The 24,913-nt window shown below is 37.2% G+C and overlaps 1 protein-coding gene across 1 annotated transcript in view; it reads left to right on the top strand.

The window, feature by feature from the left end:
- The first annotated feature begins 1,048 nt into the window (after window positions 1-1,048).
- The window catches only part of LOC120782087 (cullin-associated NEDD8-dissociated protein 1), a 52,120-nt gene continuing 28,255 nt past the window's right edge, over window positions 1,049-24,913 (top strand). The window contains exons 1-3 of the mRNA XM_040114237.1: window positions 1,049-1,366; window positions 12,946-13,235; window positions 13,290-13,452. Coding sequence (XP_039970171.1) covers window positions 1,049-1,366; window positions 12,946-13,235; window positions 13,290-13,452 — 771 coding nt within the window. The remainder of the gene's footprint in view (window positions 1,367-12,945; window positions 13,236-13,289; window positions 13,453-24,913) is intronic.

Raw genomic sequence — 24,913 nt, 5'->3', positions numbered from 1 at the left:
TATGAATGACTACAAATGTATTTTGGAGAGTATCATGTTGCCATATGCTGAGTGGGAAATGCCATTGCGTTGGGTCTTCCAACAGGACAATGACCCAAAGCACACGGCAAATATGTCAAGTCTGGGTTTGAAGCAAATAACATCGATGTTATGGAATGGCCACCACAGTCCCCAGATCTCAACCCGATTGAGAACTTGTGGGAGCTAGTTAACAGGCGCATAGACAGGAATAACCTTAAAAATGGAGATGAACTTTTTAATAGACTGCAAGAAGCTTGGCAATCGACTCCGATGAAAACCATAGACAATTTAATTGCCTCAATGCCGAAAAGATGTGCCGAAGTAATCAAAAACAATGGATTTGCAACAAAATATTAGAAAAACTTATTTTTTAGGATTGTTTTCAAAAAGTTGCATATGTTTTGTCCACGTAATTTAAGAGGTGAAATCAAAATGAATTTTTTGTTTTTTCTTTGGATATGAAATGTTCTTGTATTAAAACGTTAAATAAAAGTAAAAATACCAAATTATAATAATTTCTTGTTTAATCAACTGTCTTCAAAGTTTAAAGCTAATATATAGTATAATTTTTCTAATATAACGTATTAGTTGCATATGTTATGGCCACCACTGTATGTACAGGGTTACCCACTCGAAGTGTTACCAAATTCAAACTGCTATAACTACCACACTATTAATGACAGCGTGCTTAAATTTACACCAATAACAAATCATTCCATTGTTTACAAGCGTACAAAAACATTTTAGTCTGTGTCGTGTGAAAAAAAAGTTATACGTGATGGAATTTAAACGTAATAGTGTGATTGCTTTATATTTGGCTGGAAAATCACAAGCAGCAATTGTTCGTCAGCTAAAACATCTCGAAGTGAACAAAATGTTTGTGTATCGCACTATAAATCGTTACAATGATACTGGCAGCATCGCAAAACGCCATGGAGGTGGTCATAAGAAAACAGCAACATCACCTGAGATGATTCGAAAAGTGAAGGCTCGACTTGAACGAAATCCACGTCGAAGTGGTAATCAAATGGCTAAAGAGCTGAAAATTTCGCAAAGTTCAATGCAACGACTGTTGAAAAGTGAGCTAAAGGTCAAGCCTTACAAGTTCCAAAAAGGACACAATCTTACACCGCAGCAAAAAAAAGTTAGACTCGAAAGAGCGAAGGAGTTGTTACACTTGCACGAACGTGGCGAATTTCCGAACATTGTGTTTTCTGATGAGAAGAATTTCCCTATTGAGCAATTCATAAACTCTCAAAATGACCGTGTTTACTTGACCGAACGCACGTACGAGAATTTAAGCCTACGAATGGCCACCCGAAGTAATTTCCCATCGCAAGTGATGGTATGGGCTGCCGTGACCGCTGATGGGCGCTCTCCAGTCGTTTTCATCGAGCCTGGTGTCAAAGTAAATGCGACTTATTATCGTGAAAATATTTTGGAAGGTGCTTTAGAGCCGTGGGCACGTAAACACTTCGGCCGGAAAGAATGGACGTTCCAACAAGACTCGGCGCCGTCACATAAAGCGAGAATTAACCAAGAGTGGTTAAAAAATCATGTTCCACGCTTCATTTCGTCGACACAATGGCTTTCGAATTCACCAGACGCAAATCCGATGGACTTTTCCATCTGGTCCATTTTAGAGAGCAAGGTGCGGACTAAAAAATACACCAGTATGGATGCGCTCAAGAAAGCAATTGTACGTGAATGGGCCAAAATACCACAAGCTCACATTCGTGCAGCATGCAACTCGTTTTTTGACCGTTTGAGGGCCATAGTCAAGGCAAAAGGTGGCCATATCGAGCTAAAGTGAATGGATTCTAAATTTTTGATTATTTTCATACATTTTTGTCATTGGAATCAATAAAAATATTATCAAACTAAAAAATTATAGTCGTTTGAATAGGTAACACTGCGAGTGGGTAACCCGTATATACTACATATATGTAATTATTTTACAAAATTATAAAATATTCAAATTTACGATATTCAAAACATTGCTACTACTTACGCTTATACGTATACATAAGCTAAATACAAATTACTGTAAGTTTAAAATTATTATTTCGAGTTCAAATGATACAGTTGGTGCTGTACTAATTCTAAGTAATTCAGTGAATACGGTAGCATATCTGTACGCATATGTACATATGTGTAACTACAACAATTTGAAAAGAAAACTTATCTTGCTTGTTCTGCTCCCGCCGCTCACACTCTACTATTGCCTGCTTCTCTGCCTCGCTGTATGTGTGTATGTATATCGTTGTTGACTGCTAATACGCTTGGTGTTCTAACCCGCAAGTTCTGCTTCGCTACTACGTATGTATATCCGTATACAATGTATGCCATTGTTAACTGCTAATACGCCTAGTGTACGTATGTATGTAAAGTTGATGCTGCCGTTATTTTCTCCCGTGCTGATGAATTTACTGCCAATATATGTATATATGATTTTACGCTGCTCTCTTCCTATTGGTGCAAATGAACACTGTTCGCGGATGCCGTTATTCTGCTTTGCTGACCGTTGCAGTTGCCGTTAGATTTCGGTGTTCAAACGATACCAATCCACGCTTCCTCGGACTGTAGGTACAGTTCCTCGTACCTTTAGGAAGCCCTAATCTACACGTTCACTTTTGGGCCCTTCTGCACGTATGCCCGTTGATTTCTTACGCAAATCGTCCACTTCCAACTTTTCACTTTTGAGCCATCCCGGACGGGCCCCCAATTTGTAGAAATTTGAAATAAGGAGTCACTTATTTTAGATACATTTATTTGTTTATTTAATCCACTTTTAATTCTTTATTTATAAATAGTATAATTGATAATACAACGCCCACTTTAAACTTTAAATAATTAAATTGTCTTTAAACAGAAACGGATGGCCTTTGGCGAGGCAGCACGTCTTAACACTACGGCGTTAGAATCAGGAATCATAATACTTTCCTCACTATGATGGACGCTATGCCTTACCGCCCACAAAGTTCTGGTAATCCACTATTCGATATTCGAATAAGTGGTTGCGAATTGTTTATTAATTAGAATAATTAAAATTCAATTCTAATCCCACAATTTAATCATAACAGTGCATCTTTGTGCCTAAAATAGATAAATTGAACGAAAACTTGGCCTAGCCTCTATATAACGAATATAAGGATATTCGAACATTCCTCTATATGATTGGTTTTACACCGTAAGGTATTTCCCTGGCTTTGATTTCTGCAAGCTGCAAGAGTATAATATTTTCGGTTGCACCCGAACTTAGCACTTTCTTACTTGTTGTTTATATCGTTAAGGTGATTGGTGTCCACAAATTATGTGACATATTTATCTTTTATGTCATTATTGAAGATTTCCACCTTATTTCCCTTATTGTTTATTCTGCATATATCTTGCTTCATCCTTGGGTAATCTATTATCACATTTGTATTCGTTAAGATATTATTACCAATGAGTCCGACAAAGTTCTTGTTGAAGTTACATTTAAGGAATTCGCATATGAACTCTTTTTTATTAAATTCTTTAGTGAAAACTCCCTTGGGCGGACACTCACCGTCAGTCAACTTTTGTCCGCCCATGAGAGGTGGCCGCTCAATGGAGTGGGTAGCTATTTTATAAATTTTTAATTTTATTATGTCCTTAATACTCATCACTTTCAGATTTAAATGCAAAACAATTCATATAACATTGTTTAAACAGGAATTTATGTATGTATTATGTACTTCAAAAATTCATATAAATTTCATGTAAATTCACATGAAGTAATATATAAAAAATATAAATATTAAATTCATTGCTTGAAAAACTGGGTAATTGTAGACTGGCTTAAGTTTTTTTGCTTTTTTAAAAGAAAATTGTTTTGCAAATGGTTTTCCAAATTTTGCAACAATCCGAATGCAATAAGGTCGTCGCTACAATATCTTTTTAAATTTGAAACGGCAGTCAATGCGGTTTCGTTTGAGAAAATTTCATTTCTTTCTTCGGTAGTACTCTCATTATCAGTGCTATTATCGTCAATAGTTTCTATGGTTTCGTCAATTATAACGTCTAACTCGAAGTCTGAGCTTTCGGTCCATGCATTATTATCTATTTGGACAAAGTCATCCGGATTTGAATGAGTACACTCTCCAAGGGCTTTTGATAATTCAAAAATCGAAGCCAGCATTGATAATGGCAAGTCATCTTCGGGATCGAATTCAGGAGCCAGATTTCTATTTTTGTCAAATCCTGCCTTTTGGAAGCAATTTTTTACGGTTTGCGGTTGAACATTTGCCCAGGCTTCTTTTATGAAATGTATTGCCTCTAAAACGTTTATATTTTTTTTTGGCGAACCAGTCTCTATGCTTACCAAAATATTTTTAACCTGAGAGTTTCGGTAGTGAATTTTAAAATTTCGAATAATTCCTTGATCCAAAGGCTGGCAAACTGAAGTGGTGTTACTAGGCAGAAATAGTATTTTAACATTTTTCAAACTTATATCTCGAGGGTGGGATGCTGCGTTGTCTAAAAACAAAAGTACTTTTCTGTTTTCCAACTCCATTTTTTTGTCGAGTTCTTTCAACCACTGTGTCATCACTTCACGCGTCATCCATGCTTTCTTATTGGACTGCCAATTTACTGGAAGCTTTTTTAAATCTATTGATACAAACGCTCTTGGTCGTGCAGCTTTCCCTATGACAAGGGGTTATTCTTTTTCCCCTGCCATATTTGCACAAAGCAAGACAGTCAACCTTTCTTTCGATAGTTTACCACCACGGCATACTTCATTTTTAAGAACCAATGTTTTGTTTGGCAAAGCTCTGAAAAAAGGCCTGTCTCGTCCGCATTGTAGACATCCCTAGGGCTATAACCAATCAGAAATGATGGTAGTTTATCTGAAATATGCTGCACGTCTTCCATATCAACAGCAGCACTTTCACCACAAATGTATTTGAATGTTATATTATGATTTTTGTAGCCAACCGTTAGAAGCCACAAAATCATTAATCCCCAGCTTTCGGGCAATTTCTCTTGCCTTTTCTTGGATTATTGGTCCAGATATTGGAATGTTTTGGCTTTGTCCCTTATTGAACCAGTCTAAACACATTTCATCAACTTTTCCATCGATTTTCATGAATGACCTTTTTGATTCGACATTGCTCCCAGACATCCATTTTGTTCGAATTTCTTCTTTATTTTTAATAACCAGCGCAGCCTGCGTTTTTCTAATTTTGAACCTGATAACAAAAATTGGGCACATTTTCAATAACGTATTCCAACAGGAACTCAATGTGTTTATAATTATGTTGCAAAAATATGTGAAACAGGAAAATAATACTAAATTTTGTAGTACTAAACGATTGTGTTTGATTTAAAAAAAATTGTACACACAAAAAAAAATTTTTAAATAATTTTTGCACGATTTTAATATTAAAACTTACCTTTCGGCCAATGCGCGGACAAATTGTTTTCCTCACTAACGTTGATTAATTCAATTTTTTCTTTTAAGCTCAGGTTTGACCTCGCCATCTTACGCATTATGTAAATGTTTACACAATCACTAAACGCAATTCACTGAACAAAAAACCTAAGCATGCGCTTCATAAACACATTTAGGCTGTTCACGGTAAGGTGGTTATCGGGTTATGTGCTTATTAGATTAAATATAACCTCTATGCTCCGTGAGCACCCTATGTTGTATGGTTATTTGCTTATGTTTACACAAACAGCTGTTCATTGTTTACAATTTTAGTTCAATGAAATTTGATTTCGGCTTCCGTTCATTTTTTCACCTCCTTTTCTCGCCGGCGCTTTCGTGTTTCTGTAGACACTAAAATTAGAGTATAAATAAATGACAAAAAGTGTATATTTATTTTGTACTTTGTGATTCTTATTTACTTTTGATAATTTTTGATGCTTTTCGTTGCTTTTTATTTCGGTTTTAATTTGCTGATTGTAAACAAAAACCAGCTGTTAATAGCAGATTTTCCAATAAGAAAATCTAAATGGAAATGCCATTCGCTTAGTTTTATTTATTTTTTGGGCTGCCATTTAGTAAAATTCCAACGACTTTCTAACACTGAAAATAAGCAAATAACCACATAATCTGTAAACAAGGGCCTAGGTTGGTCAACTTTGGTTATTTTGTCATACCGCATTTTGTTGTTGTTCACTTAATCACATAACCACATAACCCGATAACCACCTTATCGTGAACAGCCTAATTACATTGGAGTCCCCTTTTATCATTTGTTCTAATCTGTTATTTATGCATACGCCATACACACATTCTCATATTTTGTCCGCGTACGAGGGGTTCGCGTCCGCCCAAGAGAGGTTTTTGATTGATTTGTTATGAAAACAGAAGTCAATGTCCGTCGATAAGAGCTTCGTGTCCAACTTTGTAGCAATGAACTGCCTGCGTCCGGCCAAGAGAGTGTCCGCCTAAGGGAGGGCGATTTGTTCAGAAAATTGTACTTAAAACTTGGTGCATGAAAAAATGTCCGCCCAAGGGAGGTGTCCGTCTAATAGAAGTGTCCGTTAGGAGAGGTTTGTCTGTATTGGGAATCTGCAAAGTTTCTTCGCATTTACTTCCTTCTGTTATTTCGGATTACAAACATTTTCTTTGATCAGGCTGAACTCTGCTCCAGTAGCAATGAACTTTGTACTTTCTATGTGTGTATCTATAACTACACTCCCGCTCATAAAAAAGTCGATCGAAAATGTTTTTGCAGTTGTGTGATTTTCTGGGTTTTTAGGGAAAATCCCGTTATCAAATGTCACTAATTTTCATTTCTCATTGTTTGTTGAAGTTGTTAATGTAAAAAAATTTAATTGAATTTAATATTATATTTTGAGTAATTGGTGAAGTAAGTCAATTTAAAGGAAAAACGATGGTTTTGATTGCAAAGCAGAAAATAGATATTATTGTGTTTCAAAAGCAACAAAGTTGGTAAGGATAACATTGACATTTTCTTTCGCGTATAGCTTTTTTTCCATACATACTAATAATTACAAATAAACTTTTTACGAGTATAAAGATATTTTGGGGGATGAGTCGCTTCCATGTTTTGAGTACTTGTAGGCAACTATAAAGCACAAAATTCGACACCATAAACCAGATAACATTAAAAAATTTAAGAAAAATGTTGAATTTACTTGTTATAATGAAATTTCTTCAGATTTAAAAAATTATACGAAAGCATACCCAACCGCCTACAAAGTGTTATAAAGAAAAAAGCCGGCCACACCCACTTTTAAGTTAAATTTTTGTGTCAAATTAAAATATAAGAAAACTCTTTAAAAGTATTAAATACAAGTATTCAAACCCGTTTTTTTGCTTAAAAACTTGTTTTTTTTCTCCATTTACTATATGCATTTCTAAAATAGAAAACTTAGTTTTTTACAGCGTATTTGAATTTTCGCTAATAAACAATTATTCAAAAAGATATTATGAGTTATATGGCTTAAATACTCATAACATATTATATTTAAACGTACAGTGCTTAATTTGATTAATTTTTATTAAAAGATACCATTTAAAAATTATAAAGTCAAATCGGCTTTTTTTTATGAGCGGTACCGTATAAGGTACTTGTTTTCGTGGGCCCCGCTGAAAGTTTTGTATTCGCATTGCCAAAATCCATAGGTTCTGGTTTATTGCGATTTGATATTGCGGACCGATTTGTTATTATTTCGCGTTTGATTCTCGTCTCATATAATTGTTATTGTTGATATTTTTGTTTCTCGTAGTGTGGCATGTTGTAGTTATGTCTATTATAACTAATATATCTTTAATTTGCCTAATAAAGTTATTTAATTGTTTCTGATCTCGTCCGTCGAATTTTGCAATTCCATTAATGCAGTTTAAAATGAGTTGAAGATATGATATGCTAGATGCTTCCTATTGTGGTTATAAAGACACTTATCTAATACTATGTTTGGACCGACATTGAAAACATTTTGAAAACGCATTTGTATGTTGTGGCATATAAGTCGTTCGGACCGATAATGTGTGTTTTCGATGAGTTTTCACTGACAACTATCAATAGCGGCATTCGCTTGCTCTTGCAAGATTGCACGATGACACAAAATGCAAAAATCCTATACCGAATATACCTACATATATCAATCTAGTGATATATGACGGCACGAAAATAAACGTAGGTTTTGGTCTGACATGTTTATAGCCATTGCAAATAATTTTCTGCGTATGTTTGTTGTTGTGCCGTTGCACCAAGAGCAAAATTCTGCGATTTCTGCACCGTGCAAGGTTTTGCAGGAGCGAGAGAATCCCCCTAATATGAGAATATCAAGTGACAGCTGTATTTGTATATGGAATGTAAACAAATATCAAGTGACAATTTAGGGCCGGCAAAATATGTCTTCCAAAAACATTGATTAAACTAGAGCAGGCACCGATTATAATGAGTGGAATGTAAGTTTTCAAGTAGTTTTCAGCGAAAACTGTGTTTTCGTTTGACAGATTTTACATGGACGAAAACACAAGTTTTCGTGCGAAAACCAGTTTTTCCCACGAAAACATGTTTTCGTTGTCGGTCCGAACATAGTATAACAGTTTTGAAATCACTATTTTAGTCGAGACACATTATCAATTTCACTTTTACAGTTTTGGAACCTTATTATTTATTTTCGTTTTTGCAACATTCGTGTGTATGCATTGAATGTTCGTTTAACACTATTGTACAATAACAAACATTGTTTCCGTATATTATTATATACTCTAAGAAATTTTTCAATATATACATTTTATATATATTTTTTTATTCTTACTTGGCTCTGTTATAGTTGTTCTTGTCGTTATTGCTGCTATTGTTGCTGGTGTTGGTATTGTTATTGCCACTGTTATTGTTGCTATATTTGTTGTTATAGCGTTTTGTTTATATTTTCCGAAATTTTATTCCCTTAGAGTTTATTTCCTTTTACTTCATAGCTAACTGTTCCAAATCAATGTCGCGTAATTTTTATATATTTTTCATTCGTTTCACTTAGTTATGCGCTACACTTTAGTTTTATTTTTAGTAGTGGCTAAAATGTTTTTCGTTTATGCTCTTTCAAATGTTTCTTTGTACTTGCAATAAACTTTAGTTATTTTTTTAACTATTTTAGAATTTTCTAAGTTCATAAAATTGACCGTCGCAGAATAAACATATCAAAAAAACACAATTTTAAATCAACTGCCGTTTCGGTTTTTTTTTCTCCTCGTCACCAATTTTGGGTGCGAACGAGCCAGACGGAAGAACAAACATATTTTTTTTGTAATCCTCACCTATACCCTTGTCGTTACGGATGAAAATAAAAAAAAACGAGCTTCTCTGCTTAGTTCTATACTTCAACTGAAGTAATCTTTATTTCAATCGGTGTCGCTCAGTTTATACAAGAAGCCAGGCCCATGTTGGACAAGTGTTTCTTGTGCCCGATATAGAGTGCGACTAGTTGACGGAACCGGGGGGATGGCTATGGCGGTTACTTTCCTGCCCTCTCTCTCCTCCGCGCGGAGCCTCTCCTTAAAGGCATGAGACCCCACCGAAATGCAGGATTCTGGTCCCATCATCCTAAAAGTTGCAGCAAAGCGGGCCAGATCTTTCGCCAGCTAGTTGTTTTGTTGTAAGGGTTATTTAATCCTGTTACGTTTGTGTGGTTCAGATAAGTTGTCATCGAGGACATCCATCGTTAGGCCCAGTAAACTTGCTGTTTCGACGAGTCGGACTATAGAAAGATGTGTAGGGTTAGCTGGGTGTTTAGAGTCTCGTTGCATGCTCGTCATATATTTGGTATGTCGGGATCGGTTCTGGATAAATAGGAGTTTAACCTACTACACGCAGGCTGCTGGGCAAGGGTCACTCTAGATTATTGCGGCAACTCGACCTCTTTATCTGCAATGGTTTGATTCCATTCACTTGATTCTCTTGAGGTCCCCCACTACCCTGCGGGACCCCCTGTTTAATTCTTCTCAATGCGGAGTTTTTACATCGAAACAGTATGAAGGATTGCCGACTATAGTAGTGATGGCCGATATCCGTCGAAATTTTTTAATGTGATACATCGTTTAATTGGGATGCATGGTATGGTGGCTGATACTTCCGATACATCAATGTTTTTATTGGATTTTATTGCTCACGTTCAGCAATATTCAATATAAATTCATTTTGATGGTTTGGTAGCTCAGTTGTCATTACTACAAAAAAATTGGAGCGGCAACATGTATAATGTTTCCGTTACATGATCTCAGTGTCTGGTGTTTTTTATGGTTGGTTGCGTAAATTGCAATTGCAAAATGAGATTCAAAATAAAAATTATATAATATATACAATATATAATACAAAATGTTGATGTTAACCTCTTAATGATAATTGTTAGTATCTGTACGTGCAAAAAACCCTCAAATTGGTAAATTCACATTCTTCATAAATGTTTTAAGTCTTGAACCATATAAAATAAGAAGTATTTGTTTCGTTTGTACAAAATAGTAGATTTTCTACTCTTTCCCATCTGCTCATAAAATATTGTCATTCTCATTAAATTTCTAAACGGTTTAAAAGCTCTGACATGTGTTTCTATAGTTTGAATCTGCCTGGTCGATGACGTTTTGCAAATGATTATTTCATCATGGCAAATGCCTACACAAAAATTTTGCTACCCTCAATTGTAGTATATATGATAGTTAGTTAGCAATAGCTATTATAAAAATCACAAAAATTATAAGTATTTGTAGAAGCCGAGTGATGGACATGAACATTTCAGATAGTTCTGATAACGCTAAAATCTTCTTTAGTATTTGGACTACTCATCATACGTTGGTCGAAAAACATTGGAAGATAAACAGAAACAATTTGTTGGATATGTCAGATGAGTTATCCATATATTTTCTTACTCCAGTTGGAAGGCTAGTAGGAAATCCGCTGAAAGTAGTGTCTTTCAAATATTTCAATTGTTAGTACATACATATGTATGTAAGTTTAATCCGAACGTTTATTTTCGAAAGCTAGTCAGACAATGAGGAAACAAAGAAATCAAATAAAATTTACCAGGTTGAATAAAAATTTACAAAGCATGGATAAATAAGAATTTGTCAAAACTAACTATAATTATATATAGAATTTGTTTTGATTTACTTTGTATTAGATTATTTTTATAAACTTAAAGTTCTGAATCCCATAATTTTTAAATCCTTTAATAGAAACGGTTAAACTTCAAGTTTTTTAATAATATTATTCCAAGTCTTCCATAAGTATTTTTGCATTTTAAATCAATTTTTAATTACACTAATAGTGATTAGGCGTGTCTAAATAGCCGGAACGGAGCCGAATTTTTTTTTATATACGGCCAAGGATTGTCTATTCTAGATAAGTAGAAGTATAACCTGCTACAGTACCTAGAACGAAGTTGCGCTAGGGTTACTCTTGGTTCAGGCGGTAACTAGAGCTACTGTTTTCTGATGCGTTCAGTGCCTTTAGTCGGTGTATTGTTTAATTTCGTCAACGTGTTGAAATAATGTTCTGATATTCCTAGGTAGCTCCGCTCCAAGCAAGTGACTGCAGGGATGGTTTCTATGGAAACATCAAAGCAGGAACTGCTTGGAGAGAGTAGTATTATATTCCTTTAGGCTTAACCCACATCGGGTTAGTCAAAACAGTTTTCTTTTTTGTCTCATACGACAACTGCCCATAGCTTCATATGTGACAACCCACATCGAACAAGACGGAACGAAAACGCATGTTCGAGCTTTGACTTGTTTGAAGAGCTGTTGTCGAACTTCTTATGCATTTTCATACATCCAACGCACAAATGCGACAAACCCGTCTTTGTTGCTGATGCTAAGCTATGGCGCAACCCACACCGAATGAAATAGACAAGACAGGACAGAAAAGCACGTTTTTTTGTTATTCAAGGGGCGTTCCCAAAGAAACAGGACTTTTTGAATCCAGCGCCCACTGCTGGCGCCATCTATATGTCGACTGGTGCGTTGGAATCTGCTATCTTTATCGATTGTCCAGTGAGACATTTCATCGATTGGAAGTGAAGTTATTGCGTTTTAAGTGTCGGTATGTTTGTGTTATCGGTGCGGAAATATGCTTCGAACAAAGAGCCAAGATTAAATTTTGTTTTAAAATTGGTAAAACTTTTACCGAAACGTTTCAATTGATGAAACAAGTTTATGGCGATGATTGCATATCCCGTAGCAGAGTGCACGAGTGGTTTCAACGTTTTCAAAGTGGGCGTGAGGATATAAATGACGATCAACATGTGGGCCAATCAAAATCCGTGATCACCGAAAATTCCATCGAAACTATGCGTGAATTTATCAAAAATCAGCCGAAATCATCATTGAAATTCATGGAAATGGAATTGAATCTCTCCTAAACATCGATTTATCGCATTTTGACTGAATATTTGGGCTTATGAAAGGTGTGTGCACGGTGTGTTCCGCGCAAAATGACTGACACAAAAAATCACATTTTAACCATTAATCACTTCCCGTATTCACCTGATATAAAAAATAAATATTTTTGGAGCCTAATATGATATTGAAAAAAAAACAAAACTGAAGAAAAAGAGCAACTCAAACAAGACAAAACGATATTATTTACAAATTTATCAGAGCAAGCTCTAAAAGAACATTCCAAGTTATCTGGAGAAATGAACGGATGAAAGGTATCTGGTAGTATATGTAAAAGTATTGACAAAATAAATGTACATTTTTAATTTTTAAACTCTGTTATTAATAGACTACATAACACATAGATATTAGAAAATAGATTTTATAATAATCATTTTAAAATTAGTTTGGTGTTAGGTATTCGACTAATTCGACATAGCGTATTCTAAAATTTGTCTCTGCCATTACATATACATATATAAACGAGTATTTTTAGGTTTTCAACTATCAAAATTATTTTAAATGTATAAAATTATTTAACTGATTAGGAGGACGTTTCGGTAAAACTTGAAGCACTGGATATACTCACCGACTTGCTTTCGCGATTTGGATTATTTTTAATCCCTTTTCACAATCAGATTTTAAAAGCTTTGATTCCTCAACTAGAATCACCTCGACAGGCCGTAAGAAAACGTTCAATTATCGCACTTTCACATCTTCTTGCATTGGCGGATGATAGCATCTATGATGATGTGATAGTTCGTCTTTTGAAAGGTTTGGAAAACAACTCAAACTCTGGTGCCGTTCGAACATACATCCAATGTTTAGCATCGATTTGGTAGTATATAATATATTTATTGAAATACATGTAACATAATATTTTATAATATAGTCGACAATCTGGACCTCGTTTATGCAGCCATGTGAACACAGCCATAAAACATTTAGAAAGATACAGTCAGTGTGATGACGATGAAGTTCACGAATTTTGTCTCCAGGCGTTTGAAGCTTTTGTTTACAGATGCCAAGACGCCGTAGCTCCCCACGTGTCTATGGTATGTATCTTTAAACAGTTTTATTGTTTATTTAATATATGTCTATACATTTTTTTTGTAGTTGATATCTATATTTTGGGTAGATTTTAGAACATCATCTCCCGCATTTGGGGTTAAAATGGGTATGTACGGATAGAGGAAGCTCTCTAGACTAAGATCATAACTGGTCAATTGAAGTCTCCGGCAAACCATAGTAAAACAGATTTTTTTTTGGCAAAATTCAACTTTTCGATATCATTTTGGTAGTACGATTTGTCGTTAGTTTCAAAATAGACCTCCCTTTCGGCGATCACCTCTTCATCCAACGAAATTTCTTCCTAGCGAGCATTCTTTTGAGGATGTGGAAGTAATTCGAGGCCCAATTCATGGTTTTTCGCCATCGATTTTACTGACTTGTGACCCGGTGCATTGGCGTGGTGAAACCCCACTTTCCTTTTCCTCAAATGATCGTTCATTTTTCATCGCATCCCAAAATACAGACGACGTAACCTGCCAGCCAAATTTTTCACTCTTTGGAGCGGGTTCTTAGTGTGCATTGCACTCGGATAACTGTAGATTGTACTTCAGTGAAATGATGTTTCATCCATTGTCACATATCGACGCGAAAATTCGGGTTTATTACGCTCGAACATCTCCAAACACTGCACCATATTATCAACTCCATCCACTTTGCACAGAGCCCTCTCATACCGAAACATTCATAAATGATATCATGTATCCGTTCAGTTGATATATTTAGAGTGCCTTCTATTTCAATCAATCTCAATTTACCGACATCCAAAATTATTTTGTGTACTATTTTGATGTTTTCGTCAGCAACAACCCCTTTTGGGCGTCACTGCGTTCACCGTCTTCGATGCTCATTTCAGCACTTACTTAGCATACAATCCTTGATGGTTGATTTTCCTGCGGTAGTCTTCGGAAACTCGTCATCAGGCTAAATCTTTGCTTGAACTTTATTTTTTCCTTTCACAAAGTAATATTTTACCAACAAGCGAAATTAATTTTTATTTAGTTTTTGCACAATAACAAAAGTATCTTCACTTTGTTAGGGCTAACTAAAAGACATATGGATTTAATTCTAGTAGCGCCATCTGTGTATCGAACCGGGGAGTTTTCAATTGACCTGTTATATAGGTGGTTCTGATTAACATACTATATGGTTTTTGTGATATTTGCATTTAAAGTTCGAAAATTCAACTGTTAGGTTGGAAAATATCTTCGCCTTTTTGTCTTTTGAATTTCGCGGTTATGTATAAAGCGCTACAGAGCTCGTATCTGGCAATATTATACATCTTTGAAAGGTCTTGACATAACCTATTGATAACCTAATAAATTGGTGATGATATTAGGCTGTCAAATATCTTCCTTCCGCTTTTTTGCTCTTTATTCAATACTTTATAAAAAGTGTTACAGTGATCGGATATAGTTCAAATATGCGCCGTTTCTTTCGATAATTTGTTTCCATCTAGACGGCGACTTCATAATATCCCCCTCTAGCGGTTTTGCCTTTAACGAAGGAAAACTTTAAAATAGCGCGAATTTCGGCGTTAGTGAACTCCATGTTTACACGTCTATAACTATTGAACGCAATATCCGAACTAATCATGCATAGCGTCGTTTTGTAGATTATGTCAAGACCTTTCAAAGATGTATAGTATTGCCAGATACGAGCTCTGTAGCACTTTATACAAGTATACGCGAAATTCAAAAGACAAAAAGTCGGAAGGGAGATATTTTGCAACATAATATTTTAAGTACGTGTTTTTTTAACTTTTATATCCATTAACAATTCACGCTTATTTTATATTCAATAGTGCAAAAGAACTTTTAATTCAATATTCAACTTTTATTTTATTTTCCACACAAAAATGGGTTTGCATTCTAACAAATATCGGCGTTACCTTATCCACAAAGTTTGGGAAGGAACCAAAAAATAAAAATAAAGAAACCTAATTTCGCGTAGAATTCTTTTCTGCTTTGTTGATTTTAGCGTTGGCGGCCTTCGCAAAAATAAACCAGTTTTTTCACGAAGAGCTCCTTTTTGAGTTGACGACGCTTCAAAAAAATAACCCTAGTCGGTCCAACACCGGAGTGCCGTCGTTTCTTCGTTTGCAAAATAAGTACTTTTTGTTTGCATGCAAGCCTTTGTTATTGTATGAATAATTAGTCTAGCGTTAGTGGATATAAAATGAATTTTAAATGCAAATATCTCAAAAACCATTAGTCAGCGACAAATATATACATATTCTTAATCCTTAACATCGAAAACATCCCGATCATACCCATTTCAACCTAGGATTTTTACTTAAAACGTAATTGCAGAAGTTTAATATTGAAGTATGATTGTTTCTTATATTTTTGTTATACATTTAACACCGTATATTCTTTCGAGTAACCGCAACGATTCATCTATCTAATCATTGCTTAGTATCATCTACAAAAGGTAGCTTAACGTCAATTATTAATATATTATAATATTTTATAAAGTCTAGGAAAAAAATATCTGTAAGGGTTTGTAAAAACTAACTTAAATTTAATGAATCAAGTTATACTTTATTTTATGTTAAATTGTAAAATGTATAGATTTTTAAGTTTTAATAAAAATGTATTCACTTCAAATTAAGTTTGAATATTTTATATTGTAACCAAACATGTTGAAATTAGTTTCATATTTTATTGATCTAAAAGCATTTTGTTTTTATTTGCTACGCATGTCAAGATTCAAAGCATCATATCAAATCCAAATAGCGACTACAATATTACATAATCACAAACAGCTTTATGAAACTTTGTACACATTGTCACAAAATACGGTTAAGCACAGAGAAGTGATTTAACCAAGCTACAAACTATCACATAAAAGACCATATTAGAGAGGGGCATCATTGATAAATATTTTTTTGAATAGTCGCCTGGGCACTGTCTCTTATTACGTTTAATAAATATTATAAACTACAACTAAGTGGATAAATGGATAAAATTAGATCATGGCCCAATCCCATACAGAGGTTAGTTACAGAAATGGGAGGGCTACACATGAACCGGTATGTCGATGGCAGTGGCACCTCCCACTTTTTGGTGGAATCCCATAGCTCAACAACTACTCGATCAATTTAAATCAATTTTATATAAATCTTGATACCCTACCACTTCGAAGACATTGCGATCTGGGCACTGTGAAGTTGTTTATAACGTAGTCGTTGTGCGGTACGTTTGGGATCGTTGTCCTGCTGTAAATAAATTCCCCCAGGCAATCCACATCATAAGTCGTTTATCATATCCAAAAATGTTATATTTTGATTTGTCGGAAAAAAAAATATTGTCCCAGACATCAAATCCTCTGAGTTTATATGATTTAGCAAACTCCAGCTGTTTATTATCTTCCCTAACAAAGGAATTTTTCCTAGGATTGTACGGCTTAATATATTTCTTTTTATTGATCTGCGCTCTGTATCCTTTGAAACAATGGTTTTTAAAGATGTTTCCAATGCAGTAGATATATTCGGAGCCCTTATGAATGGATTTTCCTCTATTGTTCTCCTTATAAGTAGTTTATTTTTTTCAATCAGCTTCTTAGGGCGGCTTTTCCTCTTTTTGAAATATTGTATTACCTTTTGTACCGTTGCTTTACTCCTGCCGATATATTTTCCTATATCTGCATATGATTTTTCATCTTTATGCATACGTACCACAATTTGTCCCCCTTCTAATGTCAATTCTTTTCGAAACATGATTGGACACGAAAAATATTTTTCTTCGATGCGAAAAAATGACCGTATAAAGTTATATTTCTAATAATCTGCAAACAATTTGTTTCTGCCATGGATTGCAAGTCAAATATATTGTCCATTCGCGCCCTGGCTACTTCAAGACGCGATCGTATCAACACATTTACTGTGTGAATTTATTACTATTTATTACTTACAGTTAATTCTTTAGTACAATGTGGAATATCAGATTATTACCAAAGTTTCTCACACTATTTAAAATTGCAAGAAATATCTTAATAATAAACTAAGAAATGTAAGGATAACAAAACTTATGCTCTACGTATACTTATATAATATCTCATAAAATTCTCGTGCCACGGTGTTTGTTGCAATACTTTAACGAAAGACTGGACCGACTTAGGAGAAATTTGGTGTGCTTATTGGATACACCAGCGGCCACGCGCAACTTACTCCTCTCATTTCTTAGAATTTTTTCGGACTTTCTCGTTTTTTCGGGATTTGTTTTACGTTTTTAGTAAGCACAATCAAATTAATGTATATTATTTAATTATAATTATGGTCTTTTATTTTACTACGTTTGAGTGAGTGAGTAAAGCACAAAATAGCTTTTCTTTGTGTATATAAAGCGGCCATTTTATTGTTTTTAAAGTAATAACGCCACTAAACTTTGTCTTTAAATTAAAAAAATATGAGAAAACATTAATTTCAATTATAGTATATATGAAATCAAATTAAATTTAAAACTATAATTTTTTCATCGCAGGCAGTTTATTTTGTAAAGCTCACAAACTTTCAAATGTCTAGTCTATATACACCTTCAGTTTTGTTTTTAATTTATAATAAAAATTTTGATAAATAACAAGGTACAAGATAAGATAAGATAGATAAGAATATTATTGAGGTTCTGCACCGCGACCTTGGGTCTATTGTGCCCTCTCCTGTATCACATGACCTCCCAAAGCCCCAGCAGTCTGAAAAATTCCAGTAGTTTGCCGGGCGCTAGTGAGGTGATGTGATCCCTGCTGATAAAGATGGAATCCAGGGCCTTAAGCCTTTTTCCACAGATTGCTGTGCAATCTAGGATAAGGTGTGCTAGTGTTTCCTGTTCCAGGTCGCAGAACCGGCAGTTAGCACAGGAGACCATGCCCATGTTGGACAGGTGCTTCCTGAGCTTGCAGTGCCCTGTGTAGACTGCGACGAGGATTCGGAATTTCTCACGGGGGAGGTTAATTAATTCCTTAAACCTGGAGAGGTTATATCCTCCTAGGAGCAGCTTGGCGTGGCGCATACTTGCTGCCTGCCGCCAGTGCCGCTCTCTCTCCTCCGTGCGGAGCAGCTCCTTAAGAATGTGGGGTCCTGCTGCTACGAACGGCTCTGGTCCCCACATCTTGGACGCTGCCGCCGTGCGGGCCAGCTCGTCAGCCTTCTCGTTCCCTTCTACTCCCTTATGCCCTGGTACCCAAATTAGGTGCACCCGGTTGCACAGGGACAGGCGGTTTAGCCTTCCTATGCATTCTTCTACTAAAAGCGATTTGGTCTCGTACGATGAGATCGCTTTTAGTGCCGCTTGACTATCGCTGAGAATAGCTATGCGCTGGTTACGATAGTTGCGGCTGAGGTTGATTTCAGCGCACTGACTTATGGCAAGAACTTCAGCCTGGAAGATGCTTGGGAAGCAGCCCATAGGTATGGATAGCTTGGTTCGCGGACCCGCAATACCTGCCCCAATGCCTTCCGGTGTTTTCGAGCCATCTGTGTACCACTGAATGGTACTGTCTTCCAGCAGTCTTTCCAGCGTGGAATCGTTCCACTCCTTCTTACTGCCTAGAGTTACTTTGAAATGCTTTTTGAAGTTTATTTTCCTTGTTGTGCCGTCTCTTGGGAGGAGGGCCAGCGGTGTGCTCTCCGCTAGAGCGTCCATCTGTCTGGAGGACATTATCTTCCCTCTCCCGCAGCCTTCTGCTGACATTAGCAGCATGGTGTGCTTTGCTGCTAGCTTGATCACCTTATGCAGCGGTGTGAGCTCTAATAAGACTTCCAGTGCCACTGTGGGGCATGTTCGCATTGCCCCCGAAGCACAGACACATGCAAGTCTTTGCAGCTTTGATAGTCTCTGAATCACAGAGGACTGTGCTGCTTTGGTGACCCAGACAACCGCTCCATAGGTGACGATGGGCCTTACTATCATGGTATACAGCCATCTCATGATGTTTGGCTTGCATCCCCATGATCTGCCGGCTAGGCGTCTGCAAATCATAAGTGCTCTTGTTGCTTTGGACAGCGTTAAGTCCAAATGCCTGCTCCATTTCAGCGTTGAGTCTAGGGTGCTTGTCGTATATGTCCCGTCCTGTCTCTTTAGGGATAATACTGTGTCCGTCTTACCCTTCGACAACGCCTTGTGCAGTCGAGCTGCCTCCGGGGTCGAGGAGACGCTATCACAGAATTTCCTGAAACTGTTTGACTTGGCAAGCCTAATCTCCTTGTTGTAGGCTGTTAGGTGCCATTTGTAGTCCTCCCAGCTGCCTGTGCGCTTGGCTTTGTTGAACAGCCTACGCACCTTGAGTGTGAGGGCTGAGAGTTTACTGGACCACCAGGGGCAGCCTTGTTTGCTGGTGGTCGCTTTCAATGGACAGGCACAATGATAGGCGTCCACAATGGCTGTGGCTGTCTCTCCCGGAAAGTATGCGGATGCAAGGACGAAGTCCGATCCTTCCTTGTCCTTCACCTGCACCGCCACCAGGTCTTGCGTTAGAAACTCTGAAATACAGAAAAGTCTATATCGGCTCTAACGACTACACAAGATCAGGGTCTCTCGCTAGAGAGATCCCAGATTACCTTGCTCCTTCTCATGTTGAGGCCTCTTATCTCTCCTTTGAACACCCAGGGTTCCTGGATTAGAAGGATGCCCAGGTTATCCGAGATGAACCTCTTCACGATGACTGCCGAGGCTGCCGATGCGTGATGTAGGTTCACCTGGGCCACTTCTATGCCGGTGCTGGAGCCTACAGAATCGGTTCCATGAGAGACAGGTCCCCGTCTTCGTCCCCTTCATCGACCTGCATCTCCAGCCCTTCCAGAAGCTCCTGGGTGGATGGCATCGTGTCTTCTCGCCCGTTGCTCTCGTCTGCATCCGCGGCGGTGGTCGCAGCCTGCCCAGCCGAGATGGGTTCGCTGGGGGATTCGTTATCCTTACCCGAAACCACAGCTGCAGTCGCCTCATGCGCCGCTGGGCGAGTTACGGGTGAAGCTGGTGCTACGTTCATCCCCGTCTTAGCTTCTTGGCTCGTGAACGCAGCCTTGGGCCTCCATGGCCGCACCACAATCTTGCCGAAGCGGAAATTCAGTCTGAATCCCTTCAGCCTTATATACTTGTAGGACTCGTCGTCCATCGTGATGCTGAGGTTCCACCCGGAACCCACAACACTGCTTGCTACAACTTTCCACGCCGAGGTACTTAAACCTTCGTTCTGGTTTCTCACCAGATTGATCGCGAAGTCGTAGCTATCATCTGCACTTCTCGGAAAGAACGCCACCATGCTGTGTAGTTGCGGTATTTCTTCACCTCTCCTTACACACAGGGCCGGGCCCTTCCAACCCACTAGCCTTGGCGTGATCTCCTTCAGCCAGGTGGCCGACTTCTCTTCCTGGCAGTCGATCAGCAGTATGCCGCCCTTGAAGAAAATGCCGTTAAAGGCGCCAGTGAACCTGTAGCCGATAGACAGGGCCTTTACCAGGCAGTCCTGGAGGGCTGTAAGTTGCTCAGGCCCTAGGGCCTCCGCCGGGTAATTACGGGGCACCACTGCCATTCGAATGCTACTTACAGCCTCTGAGTATTTACGGCTCGCGGTACTTATTGGCTGCTGGTTGGGGTTGGAGCGCTTACCACTGGCCTCCTGTGGTTTATCTTCCCATATTCTCTTGGGCTTTGGTGGCACCTGAGGCGTTTTTTGGCCACCCTTCCTTTTCTCTGATCGACTAGGTGCCTCTTGGGTCGCCGGCCCTGCTGCGCTCCGTTCCTCCAACGAGGCTGCTTTAGCACGACGACGCCTTCGGTTCCTGCGTTTTGTCGCGGCCGATCCACCGTTGGTACCTGTGCGTCTTGCATTGTTAGGAGAGGGGTCTTTCCCACTGCTCCTACCCAGAGCCCGCCTTTCGGCTGACACCGGGGTCATACCGTCCTCAAGGAATCTTAGGTACCACTTAAGAGTGGCTCCACTCATTCCCGCTCTACGTGGGTCGTCATGACCTCCTGGCCGTCCTGGCTCCGGGGTACAAGGAATGTTCCCTCGTTGCCGTCTTCTTTTACGTTCACCCCTTGATTCCACTTTCGTGAAACCACCCTCCTCTCCGCAGTCGATCCTGCTCGAGGAGGTTGTGGGGGTAGCGTTTGCGCGAATTGCTGTTGACGCGCTGCGCTGAGTGCCGCTGCAAGAGGGCACATCGTCGTCGTCGTCGCGCGCGTGCTCTTCAAAGAGTGCACGCTCTTCCGGCGACAGGGCGTCCAGGAAGCTAAACTTTCGCTTAGCCCCTGGGCCACTCTTGCTTGCGGTACTATTGCTGCTGCTGTCCGTGTCCGCCATTTTGATTGTCGTTGCTTTGGTCGTTGCCGTTGTTGTTGTTGTTTTTGTGGTTGTTGTTGTTGATCCATCTTGTTCTTACGACCGTTCGGCTCGTGTTGTAAGCCTCCCGGTCTAGTCTTAAAGAAGGGGAGTCTAAAAGTCCGCTGCGCCAGAGCCCCTTGACGCAGTAAGGCCACCGTTACTTCCCAAGGCGGCCCGGTGTTGGGAAGGCTCCGTGTGAATACAGCCGAATTTACCTCCTGGCTGCAAATCATCCAATAGGCACGGGTCGCATAACACCCTGGATTAGGAGGTGGTAGCTCTTGGTCACTGTGCACATGCAGCCTCCGTCAGCCACCGGGGGCGATGCTCTGCCGCATCATCTTCGATGGCTGAGAGATGCTGTGCTGTGCTGCGGTTTAAGCCCCTGCACCACGACAAGGTGCCTACCATTCGCAGGGGAACAAGATACTAACTTATTTCGAATAAAATAAAATTCAATACCCCAAAAGGTACCGATTTTAAGTGTTGCCAAATATGCGCAATACTTGAAAGTTTTGAATGGTAAGTTGTGCATGGCGGTAAGTGTAAGTCTAAGAATCGGCCAACATCTATTTTTCATACTTTTAACCAATTTTCAGACCAATTTTTTTTGTACACATTAATAATTTTTTTGCGAAATATGTACATACATACTATACAATTCTAGTTCAAGTGGAGTCACAAAATCGAAGTGTATAAACAACACAGATATATGTATGTGTGTACATAGTATGTATGTAAATCGTAAACTGCAGTATCACATTGTCGAATTGGACTGTTTCACAATTTTCCACTACTTAATGATGAACAAAAAACAATTTACGACCCCATTATGCTGTCAGTTCTTTTTGTTTTTGATGCACTAGGTTCAACTACTGAGATACAGAATTTAGCTGTCATTAAAGATCATTTGGCATGAATGCACTATGGCAAAAACATTCGTTCGAGGCATTGTATAGGGCATTGAATGATATAAAAAAACAACGACAAATTATTTGACGGCTCTCTGTTACTCCTTTCAGGTGATTTCAGACACAATTTCCGTTATTCCACGTTCAACGTACGCTGATGAAATCAACGCTTGTTTAAAACAGGGACCCGTAGTCATTATAAGTTTTATTTCAATCACGCAATATTGATTATGCATTGAATTTTACAATTATTACCGGTAATGATGAATTCTATAATAAACCATAAATAATTATTAGTTTAGAGCAAAAAAAAATAAAAATAAAGTCATAAATAATGATTATTTTTTAATAAAAAAATTAAAACCATAAGTAATGATTATTTATTAAATTAAACCTGAACTAAATTCTTTCTTTAATTACAACACGACATTTTGATCTAAAAGTGACTTTTATTTTGAGCAAAAAAATCCTTAAGCCACCGCATTATTTACAACTGAAGGTTGAATCTCCGTTTACTTTGTAATTTGTCATGAAAAAATGTATGAAATACATTATCCAACCCTTCATTTTGAATAGCGCGTTCCGAGGTGAAAATGTATTGCTGCCACGAATTCCTATGAGTCTTACAGATGGGACAATTGAATAAATTGATAAATGCTTTTACCACGGACAACTTTATGTGGCATATCCTTGCATGGGCATCCAGTTTGTTTGCATTCGCTAAAGATAGAATGATCAAATTTACACTCCATTGTGTTGAAAGATTGTCCGTTGTTGTCTAATTATTTTAAGATCCCACGAATCGGCACACCGTGAAGCCTTATAGAAAACAAACGAATTACTGCAAAGCTTTTCTTTTTTATGGATCTATGTGTATGTATTAATCCGCCTGTCTTCATATGTTAGTTTTTTATAAAGAAATTTCCTAAAAATAACCTATGTATGTACATATACATTGTTCATAAAATAATTTTTGTATACATGTTTACATGCATAATTTCCCCATCCCTTAAATTTAAAACTCCTGAGTTTAATATTAATATTAAATAAATTTAAACAAGATTTTGATGTTTTCCTTCAAATTTCAATTGCCTTTTTATCTTTGAACTATGTATATTTTGTAAATTATTAAATCTAAACTTACGTTCGTGTTTATGCCGTAAAGATTCATAGTTTTTAATTTATCCATATTTCCTATTGTCCATAAATATTTCTCTCCTTTTAATTCTTTTTTAAAGATAATTTGATTTAAATTTTAAAATATTTTCATAAATATTTTACAATTCCCATATTCAACATCGATTGGTTTATATCTTGTAACAGAATGATAGCTATTATTTAAAAAATCTACAGCCTTACTCATTTTATATTTTATGTTTAACTATTTTTTATTTTTTGTAAATTTGTAAAACAAACGTGCGACTGTTTATAAGCATCAAAACTGGTTTGTTTAGTGCAAGTTGTGTGCGAACAGTTGGAAGCGGGTTTCGTTGCGCTAATTGATACGTCGAGGGGTTAATTCCTTCAATATCATTATTGCTTGTGCGGTTTTTTGGCTTAACGAAATATAAATTTTTGTTTTCAGTTTTAAGATTTTTTTTTATATTAACGCTCTTGAACTCGTTATCAGTTATAATTTTACCAAAAATTTCTTATTTGGGATTTGGAATTTGTATACACATGCATTGTATTATTTGTTCTGTGTCATTCGGAATATCTGTAAATTTAAACTTTTATTTAATACGGTTGCGATCGTATTTACATCTACTACAAATGTAGCCATTATTTATAAACTTTTGTATGCATTCTTTTAGTTTATAATATATCAGCCGTTTTAAGCTTTCATAATTTTCATTTATGAATACATGTCCCGTTTCATTCATATGGTTTCTTTGGATTTTTCTGTAAACTTCGTCTTCATTTTCTACTTCCTTTGCATTGTACAAAAATTTTACAACTTTCACCTTTCCGTATATTTCGAATAAGTGTAGTATTTTTTGTTGTAAAATATTGTATTTATCCTCGTCTAATTTCAGTACCTGTATGTTTGTTTAATAAATGTTCGAAATTTGTTTCCAAGTCAGTGGTATTAATATATATTTTCTTTTTGTTATGTTTATATTCAAAGTCTTTGGTTTTATCATCTGTAAGAATTATTTTCGTTTTAAAACGGTTAACAACTGTGTTAAGAAAGGCAATATGATTATGAGTGTCT

Source organism: Bactrocera tryoni, unplaced genomic scaffold, assembly GCF_016617805.1.
Source record: "Bactrocera tryoni isolate S06 unplaced genomic scaffold, CSIRO_BtryS06_freeze2 scaffold_926, whole genome shotgun sequence".
Classification (NCBI taxonomy): Eukaryota; Metazoa; Arthropoda; class Insecta; order Diptera; family Tephritidae; genus Bactrocera; species Bactrocera tryoni.
This window is presented reverse-complemented; position numbering and strand designations above follow the sequence as displayed.